This window comes from Paroedura picta, chromosome 2 (genome assembly GCF_049243985.1).
Source record: "Paroedura picta isolate Pp20150507F chromosome 2, Ppicta_v3.0, whole genome shotgun sequence".
Lineage (NCBI taxonomy): Eukaryota > Metazoa > Chordata > Lepidosauria > Squamata > Gekkonidae > Paroedura > Paroedura picta.
In genome coordinates, this window is record NC_135370.1 from 46,380,946 (window position 1) to 46,391,220 (window position 10,275).

General features: G+C 45.2%; 1 protein-coding gene across 2 annotated transcripts in view; it reads right to left on the reverse strand.

Annotated features, from left to right (window-relative positions):
- The window catches only part of KCNJ3 (potassium inwardly rectifying channel subfamily J member 3), a 194,037-nt gene extending 184,242 nt beyond the window's left edge, over positions 1–9,795 (reverse strand). For both annotated transcript variants that reach the window (XM_077320011.1, XM_077320010.1), the window contains exon 1: positions 8,960–9,795. In XM_077320011.1, the coding sequence (XP_077176126.1) occupies positions 8,960–9,664 (705 nt within the window). In that variant the 5' untranslated portion in view covers positions 9,665–9,795. The remainder of the gene's footprint in view (positions 1–8,959) is intronic.
- Between the last annotated feature and the right edge of the window lie 480 nt (positions 9,796–10,275).

A 10,275-nucleotide genomic window follows, 5' to 3' on the forward strand; every position in this document is an offset into this window, starting at 1 on the left:
TTCTGCAGCTTCTCGACGGCTGGAGTCTTGTGTTGTGTTTGCGGCGGGGGCTTCCTTGGGGCCGGCCTGACGCGGTGAGAGACGCTTCGCGCCTCTCACCACGTCAGGCCGGGAGCAACTGCGAGCCGCGCTGAGCGCGGCTCGCAGTTGCTGGGGCTGGGAATCGGAGGGACCAATCGGCAGGCGCTTCGCGCCTGCCAATTGGTCCCTCCGATTGTCTGTCGTGAGGAAGGGTCCAATTCGGACCCTTCCTCATCACGGACAGAGCCCTCCTCAAGGCCCCTTAACCATTTATTTAGTCCGTGGCGCCCGCGGCGCCACGGGCGGTGTACAGATAATAAAGTACTCTACTTTCCCCCAAAACATGGGATTCTGAGACCCTTCGTCTGACCTTGACATCTTCTGCATGCACAGCGTATGTATTTGCATTAAGAGTCACACTTGAATTTAAAGTTTAAGATTTAGGGATCGTACATGCTTAGGCTGCATTCGGATGGTAATCATAACCATTATGAGCTTGGCCTGTCAGGCTGTTACACATTCCCCACTCCTCCCCCTCCCTCTTACCTATATGTGGAGCAAGAAAAAGAAACCATAGAGTTTTTTTCAAACTCTGGCAAATGCAGCCATGCAGATTAACCAAGACTAGTCTTCCTCCCACTAACTGGATTTTTAAATTGAAGTTGAATCCTGGTTTAGTCAGTGAACGGAAAACTAACTCCAGTTATCCCCACCTTGCATTCATAAGTCACGGACATAAGTCACAATTAGGTTTTAACTGAAATGTCCTTTGTCATACTCTGTGTAAGAAAGGAGGGGTTGATGGCAGAATGAGATCTGTGCATAAACTTGGCAACTAGCTCTGGCCATGCACATCAATATATCTAATGCTCAAATTTCCCCATATGTGCATAATTAAATCAGGAGACTGTAGCCATGGCCAGAGACGGCAGATCTTTCTACAAATCTGGAGAAAGCCCCGGGTTTACTCCCTCCCCATCTGATGTCTAAACCAACCAATCAACCTCAGGAAATTAAAGCGCCCCGAAATAACAGAAGAAGCAGTAGGAATGAATGAATCTACTTTCAGTGGCTGTTGTGGTGAATGAAAGGCAACCACAACAGTATTGCCAACCTTCCACCCTTGGTCAAAGGAAGCTGGAGGGGACAGGGCCCTTTCTAGGGCTCTTTTGGCCTCTGAGGGATGACTCATCTCATTAGTCCCAGGCCTGACTGGAGACACTGAGTAACTTGATACCATGCAACTAGCATGACTCACTCAGGACTTGCTGTTTGCAACTGTTCAACAGCAGCCACCTCATAAAACCCTGAGGCCCAGATCTGAATCCTCATACTGCTGTGGAAGCTCATTGAGTGACCTTGGAATTGTCACATATTCCCAGGCTAACCTACCTCACAGGGTTGTTGGGAGGATAAAATGGAACAGAGGAAAATGTTGTAAGGTGACTTGGATCCCCCTTGTGGATAAAGGAGGTTATAAATTAAATAAATAATATAGCTGAAGATGTGTTGTGGCAGTTAAAAGGGTGGGTGGGAAGGAGAGAATGAAGCAGGGAAAGGTGAGGATATGGGGGTTGCCAAGAGGAAGGGAACTGGAAATACTGTGTCAACCCAGACAATACTGTGTCCCAGTTTTAGTTTAATCAAAGTTATGTTTATCATGTGAATGAATCGTTAGAAGCAAGTAAACAAGTTTACTTAGGACAGAAACAGGTCACAACCTGGGCCATAAAGAATTTCTTGTATAACAGATTAAAACCTCAGATGACATATATCAGTTTTTATTTGACACAGTTCCAAGACAAGGAATTAAATTTCACTAGGTGACATCAGTGGCTGTGTTTTCACAGCTATGCCATTCTATCACACAACCATGAGCTTTTACATAAATATTTTAAACATGTGTTCCTTAAAATACATCTGTGCATACCATGCAACTCTGGACATCTGTAGCATTCTGTTTTGAAAGTTTAAATGATGCTGATTACCTAAAAAGAACTTGTATATCATCAGAAAACAAATATAGAATGGCCTAAATGCTGACAGATGACAAGGTCTGAAGCGAAGCAAAACTTGCAGGGGAGAAAGGAAAGAGGCTGCTAAAGATGGATCCAGTAGCCTGTCAGAGGAAGGTGCTGGTAGAAGTGGACTTTTTCTGCTTTCCTCCTTCCCCAGAGTTTCTTCTGCTGGACTAGATGGTTTGATCCAGCAAGGCATGTCCTGTATTCTTATTAGTGTGTACTTGCACTCTTCTTTTAAACTGTCCAAATTGCTTTCAACATTTTTTAAAAAATTCTGGTCCATCTTTTTTATATTGAGTTTTAGAAGCTATCTCAGGAAGTATGCTAAGAGTGCAAGGAGTGTTAAATAAATAGGTTTTGTTTCATTTGTTCAAAGTCATCTCTTGTCCTCCCTTCCTCTGTTGTCAAGAATTAAGTAAGGATAGCATATTAAGGTCTTATGCAATATTAATCAATCTTCATTCTACAGATGCCTATATAATAAAACTGAAATCAGCACAGAAACTTCATTCTCTAATGTGTTTCATTGTATTATGTTGAAAATCAAATTTCACTTTGATTCTTGAGGCCAGCTGCGAAGCATGAAGATACAGTTTTAAAATAAAGGAACTGGTTAAAGATTAATGTTCAAATTCTCTAATGTTCCAATTCAAGAATTACGATTACAGGGGCCAATTCTACTTGGGTGGAAAAGGCTGAAAGGGCACCCATATGGAGGCAGGGCAAATCCCTCTATCCATATGACACTGCCGCCAGGCCCCTGCTCTCCCGGGCATGGATCATGCATGCTCCAGAAGCCCCACGCCAAGGGAACACGGATTCTTTCATGTTCCCTTTCGGCGCTGTGGGGGCCAATGGGCCCTGTCCCACAGCTGGCCTGTTAGCACAGGAAAAGCCTGGCCTTCCAGGCCCAGCTCCCCCCCCCCCTTATGGAGGCCTGCAGGGAACAAATAATGCCCTAGGTCAGTGGTCCCCAACCTTTTTATCACCGGGGAACACTCACCAGGGACCACTCAACGCCTTTTACTGATGCCCGGTGGGGGTAGTTTACTCCTCTACTCTCAACCACTGCCCTAGCGCTCTCTGATTGCTATGGTAATGTTTAAACATCCCTTCAAAATAAGATACAGACACGCCACAACCATGAAGTGTGTTGTAAAGGGCTGGGGGGGATGAAGTAAAGGGCCGGGGGGGGGGAGAGAAGGCGTCCTTCGGGGCCCACCTCTAATTAGTCGAAGGACCACATGTGGTCCGCAGCCCACAGGTTGGGGATCGCTACCCTAGGTGGCTTCGCGGTATGTCCTGATGCCACAGGGTGACCAAGGCATTGTTTGTTTTCATTTGCAGGAAGGTGGGATTGCGTAGAACACAATCCTACCATCCAGAAAACTACAACACCCCCTGCCACCCCCGTGTGGCGGAACCTACCTGCCGCTACCATGTTTCCAGGGGGGACACTAGGTATCCCGCTGAAATGTTTCCCCTGCGGGACACATTTCCGCAACAGAGATGATCCACTACTAAAATGTGTCCTCCATGGGGACTCCATACACTGCAAAGCATGCAGCTCCACAGCACTGCACCAGAGGCAGCCCAGAATGGAACCGCTGGCTCAGAATCACCCAGGGAGAGGCCCTCCTGAGTGTCCTATCAAAGAAGCCCAGTTGGTAAGTACATGAGAGCCTTTTTGGTGACAGCGCCACAGCTATGGAACCACCTCCACAGGGAGCTGCATCTGGCTTCCTTACTTTCAGTCTTTAGGATGCAGTTGAAGATGTTTTTATTTAGGATCATGTTTGGTTCAGTTTACTAGTAGTCCTGAGTTATGATTTTAAATCTTGCTTTTAATACATTTTATTTGACATGTTTTCTCTATATTGTGAGTTGTCTTGAGCTCTGTAAGGAAGAAAGATGGCTAATACATGTTTTAAATAAATAAATGATTCCCGGTATCACAGAATTTGCACAAAGAGCCATAATGGTTACTAAGGAGAGGAAAGAGGATCAAATTGTCCCTCTCCGTCTTCCATCAGGATTCTGGAGGTAACAACCGAGAGAAGAAGAGAAGTTTTGCCCTTCCACTGCAATTCTCATTGGTACAGACTATGTTGTTCCTGAAATGCTGATACTTCTTGTGTTCTACTGATATCTGGAATTATTCATATAGGTTCTCCCCTCTGCACCCTTGTGATATTATTTTTTTAAATTCAGGACACTGTACGTGGTTGTCCCATTTTGGTGTAGTGGTTAGGAGTGTGGTCTTCTAATCTGGCACGCCAGGTTCGATTCTGCACTCCCCCACATGCAACCAGCTGGGTGACCTTGGGCTCGCCACGGCACTGATAAAACTGTTCTGACCGAGCAGTGATATCAGCGCTCTCTCAGCTTCACCCACCCCACAGGGTGTCTGTTGTGGGGAGAGGAATGGGAAGGCGACTGTAAGCCACTTTGAGCCTCCTTAGGGTAGGGAAAAGCGGCATATAAAAACCAACTCTTCTCTTCTTCTTCTTCTTTATTCTTATAACCAGATTAGGTTAAGAGACCGTGATTTATATGAAGACACCCAATAAACACCATTACTAAGTGGGTAGCATACTCCAGATTTCTTTAACCACCGACCAATACGCAATACTTGCCATCTTTATGCATCTTGCCCTTCATTAGTGACTACTAGTAATAGTCCAAATAATCTCAATATCCAGAAACAGCTGCAAACTTTCCTTGGCAACTTGGCTGGACATAGAATGCCACTATATCTTAACAAGCTGCAGTGTACATAGACATTGTTAATTAGGCAGATGGATTTGTCCAAACATACTGCCAAGCATGAAATCTGGAAGTGGCCGTTCTAAATAATTGTCTTCAGTTAATCAAACACATGTATTTCAGTTCCTACCATTTTAGGGAGAATATGTTCCATTCATTTGTTAATACACACTTTCCACATTTGCTCCTTCACCTTCTGGTCCAGAATATTGAATCCCCTCTCATGCCGCCATAATGAGACCAATCTACCAAGACATTCTTCACGTTCCATGGGGACGATCAAGAACTGGGTATAAGAAATACCATGCCTCTACATGCTCCTGTATGTAGGCCTTGTATAAAAAAAACCCAAAAAACACTCTACTGTTGTGCCCAAGTTACAAGCCTAAGGTTTTTAAAAATATATTTCTGGCTGGTGGACAGGATAAAAAAAAAAACACATAATAAATAAAACTGCCACAACCCTTCCTATCTACTATTTAACTCTATTTTCCACCCACTCCTAGTCTAAGACTTTCTTCCCAGCTCATTTACTGTGCCATCTAACATCATAAACTATATCAGTAGCATTCACTGTTAAAGATTCTGAACTTTCCTTTAACCAATATAATAAAATCAGAGTCCAGTGGCATCTTTAAGACCAAAAAAGATTTATTCAAGGTGTGAGCTTTCAAGTGCAAGCACTCTTCCTCAGACTTGAATAAATCTTCATTGGTCTTAAAGATGCCACTGGACTCTGATTTTGTTGTGCTACTTCAGACCAATACCCACTTGAATCTATCAATATGATAATGTTGTTATGTTAAAGATATCATTTCACCTTGTATCGTTTAAATCCAAAGTCCTTCAATGGAAAATTCTTTTCAATAGACATAGCCCTCTGATATTTGTATTTAATTTAGGAGGAACAAATCTGATGGGTTTTTTTTTACAGATTGTGATCAGTTTTTCATTGGATCTAGAGTGTATTATTTGTGTTAATAGAGGCCACTGTCGCAATAATAAGTTAGGAAACATATTCCACATTTTAGAAGAAGAGTTGGTTCTTATATGCTGCTTTTCTCTTCCCGAAGGAGTCTCAAAGCTGCTTACACTCGCCTTCCCTTTCCTCTCCCCACAACAGACACCCTGTGAGGTGGGTGAGGCTGAGAGAGCCCTGATATTACTGCTCCGTCAGAACAGCTTTATCAGTGCCATGGAGAGCCCAAGGTCATCCAGCTGGCTGCATGTGGGGGAGCGCAGAATTGAATCTGGCGAGCCAGATTAGACGTCCGCACTCCTAACCACTACACCAAACTGGCTTTCTGAATTTTACTGTATTTTCTTGTACTTGTTTTTAAGAAAATCCTTTATTTTCCCCACATCCCCTTACTCTTTCCCCCAAAGGAACCCAAATAGTAGAGATTTTTTTTCCGAGTACTCTGCTATACATTGTAATACAGCTTTTCCATACATTAAACATCTGTGCATATTTTGTTCTAAATTGACACAGTATACACTCCTACAGTCATATTATATAACAAGTTAGGAGTATTTTTTAAGTGTGCAGTAGTGTAGTCATGTAAAAACAGGACAACATGCAATACTTTGATGTTTTTGATCTAAGGTCCTTTTTATGGAAGTATACAATAATTAATAAAATAAAAATATGAACACTGAATGTTACAGAAATAGTGCAACTGAGTGGAAAACAGGAGCAATACCATATAGTAAAGTTGAGCATATATTTCTATTGTTGTTTTCGAAAGCAGTTTCAGCTATCTCAAATCATATGCAAAGATATCTCAATGTTAAAGGGGCAACTTTTTATCAACAAGTACAATAACTGGTGCACAATACAAATCTGATCTCACACATTCGTGCAGACTGGCAGCTTCTAATCTGGAGAGCCTGGTTTGACTCCCCACTCCTCTATATGCAGCCAGATGGGTGACCTTGGGCTAGTCACAGAGCTGTTCTCACAGAGCAGTTCTGAGCTCACTCAGACCCACCTACCTCACAGGGTATCTTTTGTGGGGAGAGGAAGGGAAGGCGATTGTAAGCCGCTTTGAGACTCCTTTGGGTAGTGAAAAGCAGGATATAAAAAACAACTCTCTCCTCTGAAATTTGAGGTTGGGCTAAATTTCACTGTCTGTTTTTCGTAAGTGGTTATTGCAGACTAATAACAAAAGTCTGCTGTGTAACAAAAGTTTGCTACGTGGTAGGTGAGATGCCCTCTAAAGATTAGACAAACCTCAACCAGGATCTCTCACGTGCAATTTATTTTACAACTTTAAATTACTGATCAGAAATTACTGATCAGTTACATAGAAACTGAAAAAAGCAGAATATGCATATTATTGGGACTTAACTTTGATAGGCAGCAGAGACCTCGGGAGAAAGAAATGGCAGGCTCCAACCCCTATTTGTCTCTCTCAAGTTAGGACTACCAGCTTGAGCAATGCCAGCTGTAGTTACAAACTTCCTTTCTTCACAATTTACTTTTCACTTTTTCATACGGTAATCAGTTGGAAGCGGGAGGAGTCTCTTGAGCTTTATCTACAGTTACCTTGGCTGAACCTGCATTCATAGGCTGTGTGTTATGTAAAGTGCTAACTGTTGGTCTTAATGTTATATCTGCCTTCACCCTATCATGCCTAGAAGTCACAGCAACAAGCTAAAATGTACTAACTAGTATTAACTAGTGAGAAAATGGGTGAACCCACTTGAACCCATTTGGAACTATCCATATATAGCAGGAGTGGCCAAACTGTGGCTCTTCTGATGTCCATGGACTACAATTCCCATGAGCACATGCTGGCAGGGGTTCATGGGAATTGTAGTCCATGAGTGGCTGGAGAGACAGTTTGGCCACCCCTGATAAATAGCATGCATATATGTAATGCCAAAGCTAGAGTTCCACCATCCTCAAAGAACAAGCAGACCTAAAGCATAGCACTTATGATTTCCAAGAAGAATGCTTATTCAAAAGAGGGAGGGAGGCAGGAGCATGTATGTCCTCGGGGTGGCCCTGGTGGTTAGGAGACCATGCAGAGTTATACCTGCATTAATTCAAGGGGGCAAAAACAATCTATAGTCACCATTATGTAACAAGATTCAGTAGTGATGGTATTTTAATTAGGTATTTATTTTTTTAAGGTTACAGCTGTAATCCTAACGTTGGACTCCCAAGAAGAGTAATGTGAATTTATACAGCCCTTTTAGAATATATTACCAAATATGTTTTCTTAGGCTCTGAACCACATTTATATTTCAGACCAAATATACTTGAGTAGCCTTAAAAAGGTGGTAGAAAAATAACTTTCCTTAGATGGTATAATGTTATATACTTAAAACACATACCCACCTTTCTCCCAGAAATCCCAGAACCCAAGATGGGTAACAACATGGTGAAAACAACATGAAACAATTTAATAAAACATACATTAATGCAGCATATTACACATTGCACACAACACATGTTAATGATACTATCACTGCACACAATCCATGCTCCTGAAGTTAGGCCTCCAGTGAACTGAAAAATACACCTTTATGATATGGGATAAGGGGTTATGACTTATTCAATGGACTGGTTTGAAAAAAAATATTTTCTTCTTTTAGCAGCACCAGATCTAAATGATTCATTTTATTACAAGTATACACAAACATATACAGGTCTTCAGTAGGGATGGATAAAAAAAAAATAGGAACAGATGGTTTAGTGGGTTTAATGATTAAAAAAAAGGAGGCAATGTACGCTACTGAAACATTTCATACAGCATAAAAATAACAGGGAGGGGGAAGAAAACCAAAATGTAACGGCTGGAAGAGAGCTTAATACAAATGCTGGTTTTAAAACCTACTTACATGGGGAAAAGAAAAAAGCCAAAATAAGTTGGAATTGGGATTTTAAAAATCAGGCTTCAAGCAACTGTGTATGCTGGAGAGAACAGGAGTAGATACATACAGATAAGAGCTCATGGGAAATTCCCAAGTAGATGCATTGGAAGTGGAAAAAGTCAAAGGGAAGGTACCAGGCGGATAATGAGCTAAGAGAGACTGTGAGGCGTGGACTGGAATAAAACAGGTGCCAATGAATTTGAGAGAAAGATGCAATCCAGAGGAACGTGCAAAGGCATTTGGCATAGAGGGCTAGAACTTTCACTTACTTTGAGGAGTTTGCAGCGGATTTGTGCAGAGACCATGTGGCTGTTGCGGAGGTTGCCCACCCTGAACATGAGCGTGAGTTTGCCATCCCTCATGGAGATGGCAGCGTGTTCGCTGAACATCAGCGTCTCTGCCCTTTTCTTCGGTTGCGACATCTTGATGAACATACAGCCAATGAGAAAGGCATCCACAATGGAACCCAGGATGGACTGGAACAGGAAGAGAATGATGCCCTCCGGACACTTGTCGGTAATGTATCGGTAGCCATACCCAATGGTGGCCTCGGTCTCGATGAAGAACAGGAAGGCGGAGGGGAAGTTGTAGACATTGGCCACGCACGGGGTGTAGTCCTCGTCGTGGGATCGGTTCAGGTCACCCCGCATGTAGGCAATGACCCACCACATGGAGGCCATAAAGAGCCAGGCCACGGTGTAGGTGAGGATGAAGATGAAGAGGTTCCAGCGCCACTTGAGGTCCACCAAGGTGGTGAACAGGTCCGACAGGTAGCGGCTGGTCTCGCTGCCCAAGTTGCCGTGCTGCACGTTGCACCTGCCATTCTTGTCCACGAAGCGCTGGCGCTTTTTCTTAGGGGCCGACGCCTGCTGCTGCTGCTGCTGCTGCTGTTGCTGGTGGTGGAAGCCCGAGCCGCTGGACGAGGTGGTCACTACCTGGTAATCGTCCCCAAATTTCCTTCGGAGTGCAGACATAATACGGAGGGGCTCGCCAGAGTCTCCAACCTGCTGGGCGAAAGCGGGGGCGAGAGGGGGCTGGGACGGGGCTCGGACACCCTCCCTCTCTCCGGCCCCCTCGCTGGCAACCTCCCGCCCCTCGCTCGGCTCCCGACCCCCACCCACCCCACCCACCCACCCACCCACCCACCCCCCTTCTCCCCCGGCTGCCCGGGGCTCTCGGCACGCTCTCCCCCTCCTCGCTCGCTCTCCTTCCTTTCCTCGCCTCGCCGCCCGCTCAGAGCCCCGAGCCGCGGCCGAGGAGTCGCCTGGTGGCTCGACCTCCCCGCGGCTCGCTCCGGCGGCGTCTTAAGCCACTCCGGGAAGTTCAGGGGAAGGGGAGCGCGCGGGCGGGCGGGGGCGAGCGAGGCTGGCTCGGCGCAAAGCCGCCGCAGTCCGTCCGTCCGTCAGACGGGGCCGTCGCTCTGGGGCGCCGTTTTCCCGCCTCGCCTCAGCGACCCCGCCACGGCCAGCCGCAAAGGCATCGCTCGCAGCCAGGCAGGCAGGCAGGCAAGCAGTCCCTTCCCGCGGCGCCCTCCGCCGGAGCCGCCTCGGCTGCCCGGGAAACGCAGGGGCGGAGTGGAGAGAGG